The 18562-nt window shown below is 36.2% G+C and overlaps 1 protein-coding gene across 5 annotated transcripts in view; it reads left to right on the forward strand.

Moving 5' to 3' along the window:
• Positions 1-18562, forward strand: part of PDS5B (PDS5 cohesin associated factor B) — a 101976-nt gene that overhangs the window by 61919 nt on the left and 21495 nt on the right. For all 5 annotated transcript variants that reach the window (XM_064645496.1, XM_064645498.1, XM_064645494.1 and 2 more), the window contains 7 exons: positions 445-550; positions 2157-2317; positions 2949-3072; positions 3852-4010; positions 4793-4861; positions 8536-8672; positions 13079-13202. In XM_064645496.1, coding sequence (XP_064501566.1) covers positions 445-550; positions 2157-2317; positions 2949-3072; positions 3852-4010; positions 4793-4861; positions 8536-8672; positions 13079-13202 — 880 coding nt within the window. The remainder of the gene's footprint in view (positions 1-444; positions 551-2156; positions 2318-2948; positions 3073-3851; positions 4011-4792; positions 4862-8535; positions 8673-13078; positions 13203-18562) is intronic.

Consider the following 18562-nt stretch of genomic DNA (forward strand, 5'->3'; position numbering starts at 1 on the left):
GAGATAGGTCTTTTAAATTTGTCATCAGCTCTTAGCACAACTATTTAATGGTTATTTTTTTTTCCTCTTGGTTAGAGACTAGACATTGTAAACAGTTGTTTTCCATCAATTATTAAGAATCTGTAGCAGGTAATAACCTCACCATAATTCTAACTTGAATTTGTTGCTTGTAATTCTCCAACTCTTATTTTGGTGATCCTTCCAGGGTAATTTCTATATAGTTCTTAATTCACAGTAGATAAATGTTTTTAATTAAATGCTCATAAGTTTTGATTTAGATATGAGATGAGGGCAACCAGAATATGTATGTAGTTGACATATTTCTTTTAAAACATATTTGTTTAAATAAGTTCTTTTAATAAGATTATATCTTAAACTTATTAAAATAGTGATACATGGTGGAATTCCAGTAACTACAAGGTCATATTTTGTTTTCCTCTTCAGTGCCCTTATCAAGCAAGTAAACAAATCCATAGATGGAACGGCTGATGATGAAGATGAGGGTGTACCTACTGATCAGGCAATCAGAGCAGGTCTTGAATTGCTAAAGGCAAGTATAGTCTTGGTGGTCAGTGAGCATGTGAAACTTTCTAAAAGAACTTTGTTAAAATAAATTTTTAATTACCAGTCATCCTCTCTAGCAATAAACATGTAGTGCACTCCTCCATGCAAGAATACTGGTTTGGCTTTTTTTCTCTGTGCTTATCTTATGTGACACATAAGTAAGATTATTTTGTAAATAATTTAGAAGCTTTTCTGGAAGTCAGAAGTGGGAGACAACAGCAGCTGACTTTTCATTATTAGAATGTGAGTTCAGTTATTTGTGAAGATAGTTATACTACTTCTTGTACTAGTATACCTGTATATCAGTATAATACTGTGGTTCCTCAGAGTTCCTCATAAATTGACTCAATTAACATAGCAAACCCCATTAAGCAGTCCAGCTGTGGGTTGCCTTCAGAGGCCTGAAAATCTAAAGGACTACCATACTGAAGTTTTCAGAGTATTTTAGATCAACTAAGGACTGAGTAGATTAATCTGAGAGTGTGTGGCTCTTTAGCCAGATGTGCACATTTAGATAAAAGTGCAAAAAGTCAGTAACACAACAATGGATCTGAGTAAGAATGAACCATGTTGTGAAGGACTATATATTTGAATGAAGGCTTTCAAGTCAGTAGTTACATACTCATATAAACGGGCATGACATACTTAAGACTGCAGTGAAGAAAGTTGTCTATACATCATGACAATAATCTAGAAAGGACAAATATGGGAGTCTGGCAAAGAGAATGGCATGCGATGAAGTGGGGAGGAAAGTAACTGGGGTAAAAGAGAAAACTGTGTGAAGAAGTTCCTAGATTTTGAGGATCGTTTCTCTGCCATGGGTCAGAATATTATGTGGAAAGAGGCTAATAATCAACAGCCACTTTGAGAAGGCAAAATTTCAGGGAGAAACAAATGAGGATTTTTTTATTTTATTTCATTTTTTTTAACATGGGAGGACTGTCATACTTGAAAACAATCAAGTCCAAGAATCTGAAGGAGAGGTACAGGATCTGCTAAGCTGCTTTGGAAAGCTTGAGGGACTAGAGACCCTACTGGGTATGTCTGTTTTGCTATTTTAGAGGTAGGAGTTACACTTCAGAGCACAATCAGTTTCTGTACTTAGCAAACAGGCATGAAGTCTTGGAGCACACAAGCTGGATTCCTTTCAGAGGAACAAAATATGAGATGAGCTTCAGAAGCTCATGTTGTGTTGCAGTGGCTAAAGTGGATTTAGTCAGTCTAGAAATACTCTGAAGTAAAACTCCTGAAACATGGATATTGCTTCCTCAGCATCAATTGTGTTTCTTTAAAGACCTACTTTTGCTGTAACCCAATACTTGTTAATGTAGATGTAGCCACTGAGAAGTACATGTTCACAATAATAGAAGAAATTGAGACTGGAGAAATAAATTAATGAGATTGTGTATAAAGACAGAGAAGTTTAGGTGGTACCAAAAAAAAGAAGTCAGAAGAAGAGAATCGTGCATCATGGGACAAAACCAGGCAGATCATTGTAAATGTTCCAGTATGGCAGTGGAAGATGATGCTTGATGAAATGTCCTAATGTAAGCGGACCTTTAATTAACATGACTTTCATCATATTTTGGCAGGTACTGTCGTTTACGCACCCTATCTCATTTCATTCAGCTGAAACTTTTGAATCTCTCCTTGCTTGCTTGAAAATGGATGATGAAAAAGTGGCGGAAGCTGCATTACAAATTTTCAAAAATACAGGAAGTAAAATTGAAGAAGACTTTCCTCACATACGATCGTAAGTTGTATATCTTCCTCTGAGTAGTGTTCTTTACTGTATAGGATTTTGGAAGTTCTCTTCCTTTTACTTGTAGCATTATCCTGCATTCCTGTGGAAGAAAGTATTTCTTCAGGTAAAGCAGGAAAGAGATTTTGAATGACTGTAAAATCTAGTGCTTTTTGAAGAATGGAAGTGAAATGAATATATCCAAAGTAGTGACAGCTGATATGTCAGTGATGCTGCTATAATTTATATTGTTGTCCTTCAGAATTAGTTGTTTTTTCCTGAAGTGTATATATATATATATATATATATGGCAGTGTAAAAAGATTCTTTACAATTTAATAGTAATGTGTAGGCAAGAATATTTCCAAAAGAACATGTAGTAACTTGTGCAGATATAAATGCTTGTTTTACCACATGATATTTTATCTGCTTTTTACTTACAAGCTATGTATATAAACTTTTTTCTTTTTTTTTTTTTTAAGAAAAGAAATTACCCAAACCAAAAGAATTAGCACTTTTGCAGGGGTGTTGTACTCTTTATATGTATATCTGTACTTTTTTTTTTTGCTAGTTTGATATTTTGGAAGATTTGTGAAAAGATATTTATCTCTTTGTTTGTTTATTTTGCTACACTTCTGTGTAGTGCTTTGCTTCCCGTGTTGCATCATAAAGCTAAAAAGGGACCCCCTCGTCAAGCCAAGTATGCTATTCACTGCATCCATGCAATATTTTCCAGCAAGGAAACACAGTTTGCACAGATATTTGAGGTAAAATTAAAATAACTAAGTTACTTTTTATTGATCTTTTATATTACATGTGTAGTTACATTTATTACATGTAACAAGTTGTAGTTAATTTAGAAAAAATGTTTTTCCTCTTTCCTTTTGTTCTCATGGTTTTGGCCTGAAAAATGGTAGCAGAGGATGTTTTTCTATCTAATGATCCATCATGTTTAGGGTTATGTATTTTAACAGTTGATAGAATAAAACCAGGTGTTGGACTATGTGCTAGAACCATGAACTGTTTGTGGGAAGAGGAACTGTACACTACTCACTCTTGTTGAGAATGGCCAAAAGTATTTAAATGGTTGCAGAAATTATGGAGAACTGAATTATGGTAGAGACTAATTAAATAAATTTTATAGTATAACTGCAAATGTTCTTTTTAATTAGTGCCCATCAGGCTTTTATCTTGAAGGCTGAATTGCGGTCCATTACTGAAATTGCTATTTTGAGATATAGTTATCTGACAAAAAAATAGACTTTTTAATCCATTGTTTCCTAATGGTCCTGCTTGAGCTGCCACTTTTTGAACTATCCAGATGTGATAAATATTTTGTCTGTCATCTTGATGTTTCTTTTGATTTGTAGGAGACTTTGTGTGTTGGTGAATGTGTCTTTAAATCTAAATAGTCAATAGCTCTTTTAGAATTGTACTTTTGAAATAGAAATAGACATGAACAACTTGGTATAAAGCTGTTATTCCCGTCTCCTCAATAAGACACAGATTGTATCAGTAATACCTGAATTTTTTGCCTTTGTTCTAGCCACTGCATAAAAGTCTGGATCCAAGCAATTTTGAGCATCTCATTACACCTTTGGTTACTATTGGCCATATAGCCATGCTAGCACCTGATCAGTTTGCTGCCCCTTTGAAATCTTTGGTTGCTACTTTTATTGTTAAAGATTTGCTAATGAATGATAGGGTAAGTATTTTAAAAACCCTGTATTAAGATTCTGGTTCTCCTGTAGTATGATACTCAACAAGTACTTGGGAAAATTTTTGGTGTGCTGGTTCTACTTTTTGTGTATGGTTGTCTTTTCATTTCCATGTGTACTGTTTGACTACACTGAAAATCCACAGCACGGGAAAGGGCAGTACTACTGATTTGGTAGACCTTACAAAAGTGACAAGCTGTATAGTACAGCATTTGATCACTCGTGACTTCTCTTTTGTTAAAAATGGGAAAATTGTTATAACTTCTCTCAGTTTCGTATTTTGAGTGAGAAAGTTCTGATTTTTTAGTAAGTATAATACATTTGAAAGGAAAATACACTGTTTAAATGGAAGACTGGGAATTTCAATATTTGAGTACTTTTGTTTCGATAGTAACTATAAAGTCAAAAACCGAACTTGTGCATTGGTAGCACTTGTTTAGGGAAGGATTTACTCTCTCAAACTATGTGCTTGAAATTCCAATCTACTGGATATGGAAAGTGGAAGTTACTTTCAAAACAACAGCTATCACAATCTAAAGCAATAGTTTTCAGGTAACAACAACAACAAAAAACCCTTTATTAATCTTAAATTTGCTGATACTTGAATAATGAAGTAAGAACAATATCTCACTTCTGAAATGGTTATTTCTATAAGATACAGACCAGGTTGTGCTGCTGTATTGTGTTCATAAGCAAACAGAAAAGAGGAGGTTACAGCAAGTTTCATTGAAGAGTAACAGTAGTTTAACAAGTGTAACGTTTGGTTTAGCTTCCAGGAAAAAAGACAACAAAACTTTGGGTCCCAGATGAAGAAGTGTCTCCTGAAACGCTTGTTAAAGTAAGTAGCACTTGCTATATTTTCCTATGAGTGTGTGTATAGTACTTAATAAATTCAGTTAATTATCTGGATTCCTGAAGTTGTCAACTGCTTTCATTGTTTCCTTGTTATCTTTCTAAAAGTAGAAAAGAAACAAATATTTTTAAATTAAGGATCTTATCACAATACACATTTTTGATTGCCAGAAGAAAAAAATTTGCTTTTGAGGACATCTTTTCTGATTATTATTGTAGATATAAATTTTCCTATACACTTAATTAAATTTTTTGTATGGCTTTTTATAGGCTTAGTTTTGTTTTGCAACACTTAAATGTGATGATATCTGGCATACTTAAAGTAAAATTATTTTTTTCTCTCCTGTTCAACATGGGAGTTAAATACTCTAGAAACTTAGTTAAAAGTCTTTCTTTTTTCTTTTGACTTTTTATGATATACCAAGAAACTTTCAATGCTGTTTTGGAATAAAGAAAAAATGGAGTTTGAATTTGTCTGTCTTCCTCAAATGAATAAATGTGTTACATTGTTTTTATCTGTGTGCAATTTGTATCAGAGGAAAACCTAGATTTAAGGAAAAAAAACCTTTAAATGGTGGGGGGGTTGTTTTGATTTTTTACTTAAAAATGTCGTCTCAAGCTTGTTGGAATAAACTTATTACATTTTCTGTACTTTGTAATAGATACTGTCAGTTTTTCACTGAATTAGAAATAGACTTATGATGTGGAAAGTATATTCTGTATCTGTATTTGATTTTTGAACGCCCTTCAGAACAGGGATAGATTTTTGCTTTCACGTTTTTAGAATAAGAAACATGTTTTTGTAGCATGCTGTATTTTATAGCAGTCATTTAGTTTCTAATGTCTTATGAATAAAGTTGCTCTGATGGTTTTAAAAAGTTCTTTGCCTTCTCTCTTGAAATTGTTAAAGTCTTCATAGCCTACGTCCTTGTCTGCTGGTTTAGTAAGTACTTTGGTTTCCAGCTTGTTACAGAACTCATTACTGGAAAGGCTTGATTTTCTTTGGAGTTAATTCATTACCTTTTTAGTTGTCTGACTACAGCAAGGATATTTTTCATATTTGTACAATTCCATAGTTGCACACTACACTCCAAAGACTGTTAAAAGAATGTATGTTTGTTTTAATTTCATGAACTGCTAGTGTAAAATAGACATGATTTCACTTCAGTGATTCTACATGTAACTTGAAGTAGTAAATATTGTTTTACTTAACATTTTTTAATGATTTCTGAAGCTGTAATAACTGTCTAGAATGTCCTTTTATGTTGATAAAAGTTTTCATACATTTGGCTATTTGGAAGGGAGTTAGCCTATAGCAATTCTTAGGGTAATTTGAAGTTGAAGCCAAGACTGAAAACTGCTAAGCATTTATTTGTAGGTGAAAACAGGTTATTGTGAAAATTGATTTGCAAATTTAATTAGCATTTATTAGTACTGAGAAGCCTACATTTAATGAATGCTGCAGGCCATGCCATTAGTTTATAAATGATTTCTCTCTGACAGTGCATTTTTCTTCCGTCTGGTTTTAAAAACCTCTTTTTCCCTTTGTAACGTAATTATATATCTAATGGGGATTTTAAAACTAGGGAGTTGCCGAATGAAAGTAGGAATGACTGCTGAAGACAAAATCATTCAACCTAACAGATTTAGACTGATACAAGCTATCCTTAGTGATTTGGATGCTAAAGCTTAAATGAAATGATGTCTGCAGAGAAATGTTTCAGTACAGTATTAACTATGGCTTGGATTAATGATTGTGGCATAAGCCATTAACTATGGCTTGAATTGCTATGCCTGGCACTTGAGTTCTAAAGCAGTAATCTCTCTCAACAGTGACCTGTACTGAGTAGTGTGCACCACACAGTGGATTGAGATTTATGTATTAGCAGGGATATTTCTTGTTTTCTTCTATGTCACTGGAATATAAGGTTTCTCATCCTATTTCACTAACTACACTTTAAGTGGGGATTTGTTTCATTTTTCACTACTGCACAAACATGCAGCATTTGTGGCTCTGAAAACTCAAGTTCCCTGGCTAAATACGTCATTTATTTGAAGACTAAATAGAGCTAGCATGTTTCTGTCCTCCCAACAAATGGGAAGCACTGATGGTTACAGGTACTGATTATGACATGAAGAAACTGAATTTGTAAGCTGTGAAAAGATCTGCTGCTATTATTGTTATATTATAATTATTATATTGATTTTATTGCTATTAAAATCTTCTGGTGGATACTTATAACTGTTCTAGTGGAAGACCCTCTGAAAGCTAAGACAAGACAATGTCATTTCTGTTGCTCACACCCCATCTGCATTTTGAGATCAGGAGTAACAGGCATCCTACCTCTTGCTGGTGTTCTCCAGTTAGGTGGAGTAAATGTAAAAAGTAAACAGCCATTTTGATGATAATCCTAGAGCTGAGATCTGAATAGATTGATTGGATGATGAATTTAATTTGGTGATACTGTGAATGTTTATATAAAAGTTACTAGAATCGCTTTTCCCACTAAAGAGGAAAAGTTGAAAATACCATGTACAAAAAGTGTCATGTTTTTTCTAAAACTTTTGGGTTTTGTGTTTTGATCTTCCAAGTCTGGTGTTTTAGTTTGTTTGGGTTTGGTTTTTTCTTTTTTTTTCCCCCCAAGGATGTCTTTGTGATTTAGATGAGCGTTTTCATTTTGTCATAAGAGGATACTGTTCCTTATGTTCTTTATTGTCTCTGCTGTCATATTAGGAGGAAAATGAAAGGACAAAGGGATTCAAATACTAAGTAAACTTAATCTCTAAATTCATGTTTTATTTTTTACTAAAGAAATGTGAAATTATTCAGTGTTTTAGTGAAATTATTCAGTGTGTCAGTTGCTGGATTCTGCATACTGGCAGAAGCTTGCCTCAAAACACTTGATGTTTCCATTGGCAAAAGACAAGTTATCCTAAGTAACAGGCTTTGAGGCTTTTCTTTAAATAGCTGTGAAGAAATATTCTTTTCCAGAATGAGTTATCTTAGGACAGGTTGATACTCTAACAGTTGAAATGTCTGTTTTTTAATTTACTTGTCTTAAATTTAAACTCAAATATTATGTAGATAAATAGAGAATGTATTGGGATTGTTTAAGCATGGGAATTTAGTGCCAAGGTCATGGGTTTGATCCCCATATTGGCCATGTGTTTTAAGAGTTGGACTCAATGAATCTTGTGGGTCCTTTCCACCTCAGAAGATTCTGCGATTTGTAGGAATATAGAAAGATGAAAATGTGTTCTGCCTTTTGATCCAGTAACATTTTATCAGTTAGTATAAACTGTTTTGCCTATTCCATAGCATTTAATGAATGTAAGCTCAATTAAGATAATATTTTCAAAGGACAAAATGTGTGATTGCTTAGTTGAAAAAACAGTTCAAACTTTAATTAAATGCATAATTTTTATTTGCTGTAGTATGTGCTTGAGACTTTCAGTGAAAAATTGCTGTCTAGTGAGAGTATTTCTAGTTATCTTTCTGGTATTTAAATGAGTTTTTGCAACCCTGACAGGCTTGTGTTTGTAGCACCAAAAAAGTGCTTGGGAAAATACTATGTGTTTAAATTAAGATAAAGATTATTTAAAAAATGTGGCTTATGGTGTGATTGGACTTTTTGATATGATTTTTTTTTTTTTTTTCAGATTCAGGCCATCAAGATGATGGTTCGGTGGTTGCTAGGAATGAAGAACAACCACAGCAAGTCAGGAACTTCTACTCTGAGGTTGCTAACAACAATATTACACAGTGATGGAGATTTAACAGAGCAGGGGAAAATTAGGTGTGTAACAGATGGTAATGTTTTCATATCTCTGATGCCGGTGTGGTGAGAATTTTGGTCAAAGTAGTACTTAAACTATTCTGTTAGACTGTTTAAAACTTATACATCTTATTTCATAAGAACCAATGGTAAGCTTGGCTGGATTCCTACATAAGGTTGCTGAGTCTCAGTTTTTGTAACACTGGACATTAGTGTTACAGCTCTATTTTAGTTTTTGTCTTCTTTGTTTTATTTATTTCTTCAAAAGACCATTATGCGTATTGCAAAAATAAACTATGCAACTTTCTCCTTCCCACTGAAAATTGGTTTTAATTTTTTATGCAGCTTGCTATTCCTGATGTACCAATGGCTTTGTATGCCAAAGGCCAGTAGGTGGGATTTCTAATAAAAATAATTGCATATTGTAGTAAACCAGTTGGAAATAGCTAGTATATAAGATGCTTCTGCCTGATGGCAGGCTAATCTGTTGAGGCCTCTACAAGTGAAAGGAAGAGGGAAATGTGTAAAGAGGATTAAGTCTCAATAAATAATTTACCTTTTAGGTGATTGTCAGACAACATGTTTCTCTGGGTATCTTCTTAATACTCTGTGGTAGAAGTGACAAGTTGTCAGCTACTATTGCTTGTAAAACATTGAAAATTTATGTCTACACAAACCATTAAGGGCATGGATGGATTGTACTGGTGTGAGTAAAAAGGTTTTAATTTTTGGGTAGAGTTTAATATTATACAGTTATTATGCAGATAGAACCCATGCTGTGTGTGCAACTTTGCAAACCTGAGAATTTGTCTATCTTTGTAGCAACTGTGTAATCTGTCTTATAGGTCCTCTAAGTAATTGTTTCATAGTTTTAAATTCTGTAATATCACCATTCATGGCAATTGCTAGGCCGTTGAGTGGCAGTAATTTGGCTTTCCAGCATGGCTACTTGGAGCATATGGTTGGCTTATCCAGTAATTAGTGAATAGATCAATTCGATAGGTCCTGGATGCTTTCATGCTTGGAGTGATGATTCCTTACTGTGCATGTTTTAGAAATTTAGTTTTCCTACTCTTTTTGTACACAGAAGCAGTAGTAGAAACTTGATATAATGATGTGGTCAGTTCTCCATTGTTAAATCAAGTTAATGGAGGGCTAGGGATCCTTTTAGGATAGGGAGATAGCTGCAGTGACATGTGATGTTGCTCTGGAAGTAACCCTTCAACCCTAGAGCTTGGAGCTCTGCCTGGGGATGGATGATGAACCAACTGAGATCTTATGGGTTAGGACTGTAGAGCAGACTGGTATGGCTGATGTCATAATGGGTGTGTGCTGGAGGGCCCCTTCCCAGGAAGAGGAAGGGAATGAAGCCTTCTTTAAACAACTAGAAATGACTTCATGTATGCAGTCTTTGTCCCTCATGGGGAACTTCAAACACTCCAATATCCACTGGAGGAGCAACACAGCTGTGCATAAACAATCCAGGACACCACTGATGACAGCTTTTTGACACAACTAGTAGAGGACCCAATGGAGAGGATCTCTCTGCTGCATCTAACAATTTGCCACAAGAAGCAGGTTGTTGGGGGTGTGAAGATTGAAGTCAGCCTTGGCTATAATGACCATATTATATGGAGTTTAAAATCTTGATAGCAAGAAGGAGGGCAAAAGGCAAGATCAGAGTGCTGGACTTCAGGAGAAAAATCTTGGGTCTCTACAAGAATCTGCTTGTAGAGTCCCATTGGATGAGGTCCTAGAAGGAAGAAGGGCCCAAGAAAGCTAGTTAACTAATATTCAAAAACAATCCTTCATTGCTCAAGAGTGGTCAAAGCAGAAGGTCAGGCAAATATTTCAGCAGAGCTGCCTGGATGAGAAGGGAGCTCTTGGCAAAATTTGAACACAAGAGGATTGAGAGTAGTCCTGTGGAGTAGTACTTGGGGACACTGGTGGACATGAGCCAACAATGTGTGCTCACATACCAGAAAGCCAGTTGTATCCTGGGCTGCATCAAAAGCAATGTGGCCAGCAGGCCGAGAGATACTATTCTGCCCCTTCACCCCACTCTGGTGAGACCCTATCCGAGGTGCTGCATCCAGCTCTGGGGTCCTCAGCACAGGACGGACGTGGACTTGTTGGAGTCAGTTCAGAGGAGGGTCACAAAAATGGTCAGAAGGTGGAGTGGTTCTACAAGGAAAGGTGGAGAGAATTGGAATTGTTCAGCCTGGAGAAGTGTCTGTGGAGACCTTATTGTGACCTTTCAGTACTTAAAGGAAGGCCTATAGATGAAAGGAAGAAATTTTTTATGATGAAGGTGGTGAAACACTGGAACAGGTTGCCCAGGAAGGTAGTAGATGCCCCATCCCTGGAAACATTCAAGGTCAGGTTGGACAGGGCTCCAAGTAACTTGATATTGCAGGGAGTTGGACTAGATGAGCTTTAACAGTCCTTTCGAACCCAAACTATTCTATGGTTGTATGAGTTATAGAGAAAGTGGAAGTAGAGATGGGTAACCTGGAGGAAATACAGATACACCATCTGAGACACAGGAAAGCCAAATCCCAGCTGGGATTGAATAGTGACAAAGGCAAACAGAAGAGCTTCTCTAAGTGACACAAGGAAGACTAGGGAAAAATGCATAAGGCAAGAGCCCTGGTGACAGGACATGTATTCATTATTTTCCAGTATTACTTTTGGGAAAGCTCCAAACTGGTAGGACAGGTCTCCATTGTCTCTCTGTGAGCTATACTGCCTAACTAACAAGTACTCTCAAAACCTGAAGCAGAGAGATGATGTTTCAGGTCTATTAGGTCTGCATGGAACTTGCTGACACTTCCTGACCTTTATTCTTCAGTCTTGGAGAATGCAGTAAGAATATCTTCTTTCTGGCAATGCTTACTGTGTCCCTGCTGTGCAAACATGACACTGGTCCTTCTGATTTAGAGTAGGCTTTGGAAAAAGAGTAAAATTGTCTGTTCAGTACAGAACATAATCTTTTAAATTGTGCTTGATATGAGATCATTCTGTATGAGTCAGTTTTTGTGTTCATGGCTTGCATTTGTCTTTGAAACAATGTATAATTTGCTAAAGATAATTAAATGAAAGTGGGAGGGCTCAGGAGATGTTTGATGTTTTTTAGGCCCTTAGTCATGGTGTAATCATCTTGGTGTTATTGTCCTCATCAGCCCTAAAAATGACTCTGCCCCTAGGCCTCTTTAAATCTATGCAACTGTACCTTTCATTGACAGAGTAAAAGAATGTTTTTTTTTAAATTTCGAAGCATGGTTTAGCGTAGAGTGTCAGGTAAAGGCAAGGTCCTACTTGGAAAATAAATAAATCCCTTCTCTTGTTCATCCTTCACGCCTTGAAGTAATAGGATTGATGACTTTGTTGAATTGCTTTTAAATCAACATCTGATTTCTTTGAGATGTTAGCATATGTAGGTTAAATTCACCAGTCTTGTATTTCTTTAATATTGAATTTTACCAATAAATAATATATTAACTGTCCTTTCCAGGTATTTCTTTTTAATTTTATAAGTCAACAGTTTTATAAAATTCAAGATTATACTAATTTTCTCTTTGTGGTTAGGTTGAATTGGCTAGGTTGAACTTGCATGTCTTTGTAGAAGGATTTTAATTTAGTCTATACTAAGCATGAAACAATAGTATTTAAGGATGGGAGAACACTGGCAATTGCTGAAAGTACTGATATTAGATATGAAGCTAAATTAAGATTTTCTAGAAATGCTATCTGCATTTTCCTTAAACTAAGCAGTACCAAGAGAAAGTTTGTTAAAAAAATATTGGAGTTTGGAACTTCATAGTTCTGTGCTGTAGAAAAATTGCTACACATCTGATATACGTTTTCAGTGGCTGTATTCAAAAGACACTTTGCTTGTCTTAAAAAAAAAAATCACTTAGTCATCTACCATGATGTCTAATTAATCTTAATTTCTGTTGACCTGCAGCATGGATTTTGAGCTAGAAAAAGTTTGGCAACTTTGGGGACTAAAAATGGGCTACTTTGGCAGGAACCGTCTGCTGAAATAAAAGCAGCAAGCTGAACAGAAGTGTTTTACTGCTAGATGTGGTCTCTGAGGGGCAATATGGACTCTGTTGGTTCAATGCACCAATAGAACTGTTTCATACCTATGTGGAACTTTTAGGAAGTTTCAGGGAAGATTTTTATTGCCAAGTTAGGGCAAGGTAATAGATGCGTGGTAATAGGCTGTAAAATGTGGTGCCATGAAAAATACTTTTGGGTTGAAATTATTTTTGCTGGTATGGGGGCAGCTAAGTCCATGGAAACTTCTTTCTTTTTAAGTACCTGTTTTTCAGCAATGCACACTTACTGAAATTTAATTAAGCCAAATAATTGCATAATTTTTTTACAAATTAACCCTCATAATCCATGTGCTTGTTTTTCAGTAAACCTGATATGTCTCGCTTGAGGCTGGCTGCAGGAAATGCTATTGTGAAGTTGGCACAAGAACCTTGTTACCATGAAATCATCACCTTAGAACAATACCAGCTGTGTGCACTAGCCATAAACGTAAGGAAATTTGATGGGAGTTGTGGGTTTTCAGCAAATGTATGAGTATATAGTTGTTTGTTCTGTATGTTGTGTATATTTCTGTGAATCTAGTTTTATGCAAAACGTTCATCTTTGGCATGAAATTATTTTTCTACTACATAATCCTGAAAACTCATTTTGAATGAGAATTAGGTCTATAGTACTGGGTTACCCCGTGGGGGAATACTAACTTATGGTAGTCAAATGTTAGAGTATTGATAAACCAAGGAATTCAGTATGTATTTAAAGTAATACCCCAGCTGCATTATGACATTATTAGAAGTTGAAATAAGATTATGTAAATTATGTTGAACTGTGGTGACAGCAGTGACCTTGGTTTCTCTTTCTGTCAGTACTTGGGTAGAATATATGTGAATGCAGAGATTTTTTAAAGATAGTTGGCATCCTTTAAATATTAGAAGAAAAACTGAGAGATTCCTCAGTAGATGCTGGAGTTGTCATCCTTAACTTCTGACTGTGAAGTTAGTAACAGAAAGAATTTTAATATTTTAAGTAGAGATGTAGACATCCTCTGTATTTCTGTCCTGTAGATGTAGCAAATTCTACAGAAATTGATTCATATGCCAAGAGCAAGTGGTCATGAAGGGACTTCTCTTGGTGTTACTTGTGTAACTGGTGATATTCTCCTGGCTTTACACAAGTCAAGACATACTCTGAAAGGAATCACTTCCGGAAGATATCTGCAGTAATCATGATATTCCATTCTAGACCTTAATTTCTGAGGCTGGCTAAAGCTTTAGCTGCATTTAAATATCAGAAGATTTTAAATTGGTATTTAATGTTAGAAAATAGAGTATAGCTTCTGTGTGGATATGTTTTATTTCATATAGAATATCTCTTTTAATTTCTTAAGTTGATTGGAGTTGGTTACAGTTAGGCTAGAAAAATCATTCCTATACCAGAGTAAGACAGTCTGTATTAGGCTTGTGTATTGTTTTTGCTGTGTTTATATGAATTTTAAGCTTCTGTGTTCCTATGAAAGGAACCCTTACTTAGTTCCCAAATGCTGTGAAAAACAAGGAAATGGAGCAAAACTTAAAACTACTTAAGCAGATGAAATCTAGCAAAAATGCAGCAGGAATTCAGTGGTAATAACTGAAGGTCTTTATACCTTAAGCAAAGTGATACTTTTCAGTCTGCCTGTTACAAAACCAAATAGAAATGTTAGTCTTGTCTCAAAATGAGTTTTAAATATTTTTACAATTCAGAACAAAATTAGTAGAGAGGAAAATAGGCACTTACTGTAATGACAAATAAGCTCTATTTCTGTTCTGGAAAGGATATTCTAGCTGGATAATGTCATGCCAGACTAGCCTTCCCAATGTAGTATTTGTATGTTCTGTTTTCTTGTGCTCCCGGTGATCAAAATCTGTTCATTTCTTCAGTCATTTCCATCCTGTGGCAAATCTTTCTTTACTGCAAATGTTAACCTTGTAGTTCTCCTCTATCAGAATTTTGCTTCATTGTTTTGATGCTCTTCTCAGTATGTTAGGTGCAGGCTCTTTGCCCTCCATTTCATCACTATCTCTCACTTTTTTCCACTTCTTATTTTCCAGCTATAACAATCTTAACTGTTCCTGGATATAGCTAACAAATGTGTTGTCACCTTCTTTTGCTATCTTTGTGTCTAGTGTTTACTTCTCTTAAATTCCCAAAAGGGAATTTTGAGAGATGAGATTTAAATTAGAAGAACAAAAGAGGGTTATCAACATTTATAAACCAGTTAGTATCACATTTTATATAGCATCATAGAATATTTGGATTGGAAGGAACCCCTAAGGATTATCTCATTACAACTCCCCTGCTGTGCTCAGGGACATCTTTCACTGGACCAGGTTGCTCAAAGCCCTGTCCAGCCTGACCCTGAACACCTCCAGTAGTGGGGCATCCTCAATTGCTCTGGGCAATCTGTTCCACTGTCCTACCACCCTCACTGTAAAAAGTCTCTTCCTTATGTCTGATCTAAACCTAACCTCTCTGTTTAAAGCTGTTGCCCCTTGGCCCATTACTGCAGGACCAGGTAAACAGTTTTTCTCCATCTTTCTTATAAAAGCCCCCATCATACATTGAAAGGTCGCAACAAGGTCTCCCCAGAGCCTTCTCTTCTCCAGGCTGAACAACCTTAACTCTCTCAGTCTTTCTTCCTAGGAGAGGTGTTCCAGCTCTCTGACCATTTTCATGGCCTTCCTCTGGCTCTGCTCTAACCAGCTCCACGTCTGCCTTCTAATGAAGTGCTCCTGATGGGGGTCCCATGAGAGCAGAGCAGATGTCAAGAATCACCTCCCTCAACCTGCTGGCCCCCTCTCCTTTTGATGCAGCCCAGGACACAGTTGGCTTTCTGGGCTGCGAGCAGACGTGGCTGGCTCATGTCCAGTTTTTCATCCACCAGTGTCCCCAGTCCCTCTTGGCAGGGCTGTTGTCAATCCCTTCATCTTCCAGCCTGTGTTGACACTGAGGATTGCCCTGACTCAGCTGCAGGACCTTACACTTGGACTTGTTGAGCCTCATGAGGTTCCCACGGGCCCACTCCTCAAGCCTGCCAAAGATGCCTCTGGATGGCATCTCCTCCTGCCCTCCAGTGTATCAACAGCACCACTTGGCTTTGTGTCATCCAGTCTTGCTGAGGGATGTACTCAATCCTGCTACCTGTGTAATTCATAAAGATGAATAATGCTGGTCCCAGTATTCACCCCTGAGGGCACCACTTGTTACTGATCTCCATCTGGACATTGATTTTTTTTTTTTTTTTTTTGACTGCAATTCTGTGGACATGACCACCCAGCTAATTTCTTATAGTCCATCTATGAAAGCCATATCTGTCCAATTTAGAGATAAGAATGCTGTGTGAGTCTGTGTCAAAGCATTTATAGAAATCCAGGTAGATGACATCAGTTGCTCATCGCTTACTCATTTACGGAGTCGCTTCATTGTAAAAGGCTACTAGACTGGTCAGGCACAATTTGTACTTTTTAAAGCCATGTTGGCTCTCTGTAATACCCTCCCTCTGGATATATCCATATGACTTCACATCATTGCCAGGAGAATCTTTTCTTCTGTAGTATTAGTTCTGTCGTGTTTTCCTCCTCATTTATTGATATTTTTTTTGCCTTTTGTGACTTGCTAAATTGTTTTCTAGAAAACTAGAAATTCCTGTCAAACAGGAATTATGCCTTTCCTTTTCACTGCCACTCTTAATGGATTTTAAATACTTACAAGTAACTTTTCTAGATGTTCTTGAGGTCTTCTTTGTCACTTTCAGTTCAGATCCTCAGACACAGAGTAGCTGTACTGGCACTTTTTCTTCTCTGATACTGCCATTTTGTAATGTGTAATGATTAGAGTGCAGAATACATAACTCTGTGTTGTCACTAATTGCTGTATTAAAGTGGCACTGGTAAACAGGGATTTTGTGGTGATGAAATGCATGTAATTCTAGTCATTTTAAAATAAGTTCTGGATGTGTTTGACCAATGTTGTAAGCTTACCAGCAGTTGACTTACTTGGTCTGCAGAACAAATTTTGATGTCAGCAGAGCTTCATACTGAAAGAGAGTAGAAAATAATTGAGCGTAGAGTACTTCAGTGTTTAACAGGCTTTAAGACCAGATTTAAGATCTAATAAGCTTTGCTGTTGAAAATGAAATAAATTGAATGAAGAAATCTTTTAGATTGCATAAGTTTCATTTGTTTAATAAGATCCCAAAACATTTTCAGTTTTCCTTGCTAACTCAGAGTATTTTAATTGATGAAAGAATCAGAGCTATGTCTGAGTGGTACATGATGCTTTGCAAATATATATTTTTAAAGTGCTTTTAAATGGTGAAATTCTGATGAATCGACATTAAATTCAGACGTGGATATATAAAGTTGGATTGATTTTATGGGGTTTACATGTATGCTGTTGAAAATAGCATACGTTGGATAAGTTTTATCCCCCTTCTTCTCAGTGAACTAGTATAACTGAGCCGAAATTAAGGTTATTTTCAATATTAAAAGAAAAAGAAATTATAATCATTTCAGTTGGCCAGACAACACCGTCAGTAACATCGAACTGTAACTTCCTTGTCCCCTGAGACAAAGAGGACATGCTTCCTTGCTGATACACCAACTAGGCATAGGTTTCTTCTCAGCTTCCTAAAGGCTTTAGAATTAGATGATGTTACTGAGGAGGAAAATAAGGCTGTATCTTAGCCTTCTGCTGGGGGGTGGATTTGCTGTTGTGAGGCAATGCATCATGAGTAGGTCTCATGGTTTGGGTTTGTGGGCTTGGGTTGCTTCAGCTCTGGCTACGGCAGGTGTTTCAGGGTTTCAGTCCATACAGGGAGGAGTATTGCTTGCAGTGCAGAAAGGGAAATGAGACTTGATTGAAGAAGTTTCTTGTGGATTTCATTTTTGGTGGGGAAAGAGGAAGGCTTGTTTTATCTGAAACATGATCTCTTTTGATGCCATTCGCAAATTTAGCGGAGTCAATGTTACCAGTGGCTAGGTTTTGGCTCTGCACTTCCAGGTGACTGATAGCTGGAAACCCTTTTCAGTCCTTTCTGAACTTCAAAACTGTCGTTTGACTGAAATAGCTGCTTATTCCTGTTAATGTTTTTTCTTCATGTTTAGAGAAAACAAATCTTTCCTCTTGCTCCCTTTCCGGAAGGTTAAATGTGCCAAGCTGTTTTTTTGGCCTTGTTTATCTTAACCTTTTCTCTGTGTTTTCTTGTAACCCTTTTCTGCATGTGCTTCTGTTAAGCTTCCATGTCCTGTGTTACTAAATGGTTTGTGGTGTATTAAGTGATGTATGTAGGTTTTCTTAATACAAAAAAATTTTAAAGTTCATGTCTTTTCTGGAAATATGTTGCTTAGTAAACTGTAGAAATACGGTTGCTGCCTCCATATTATTTTACTTTGTGTTGTTTGGCAGCCGTTAGACATGGTTTATTCTCTTCCATGGTCAATCGTAGTTGATAAGTGTCCACAGAATAATGGAAATGCTTGGTACTCTCTTCAGTGTTTCACCCTGTCTGGTAATTCTGTTGAATTTTATTCAGATTTTAGTATTAATGCCTTGATGAAAATATGTGAAATCATAGCAATAAAATTGGCATGGTGGTGCTTACTGGTAACTAAAATGTTTCTGTGTGGATCTTTGACTTTGGCTTCACAAAGCAAATGGTCCTATTGTAAACAATTTCATTAACTCCATGCCTTAGTACTATGCTAAACTAGACCTTGGGTCCTGACTGTGATATCTTCCTGTACAATTCCTGAACCTTAATTCTTCTTCTGATTTTTAAGGGAAGCTTCAACTGATGAATTCAATTAAATTAC

Source organism: Pseudopipra pipra, chromosome 2 (assembly GCF_036250125.1).
Source record: "Pseudopipra pipra isolate bDixPip1 chromosome 2, bDixPip1.hap1, whole genome shotgun sequence".
NCBI classification, from domain to species: domain Eukaryota; kingdom Metazoa; phylum Chordata; class Aves; order Passeriformes; family Pipridae; genus Pseudopipra; species Pseudopipra pipra.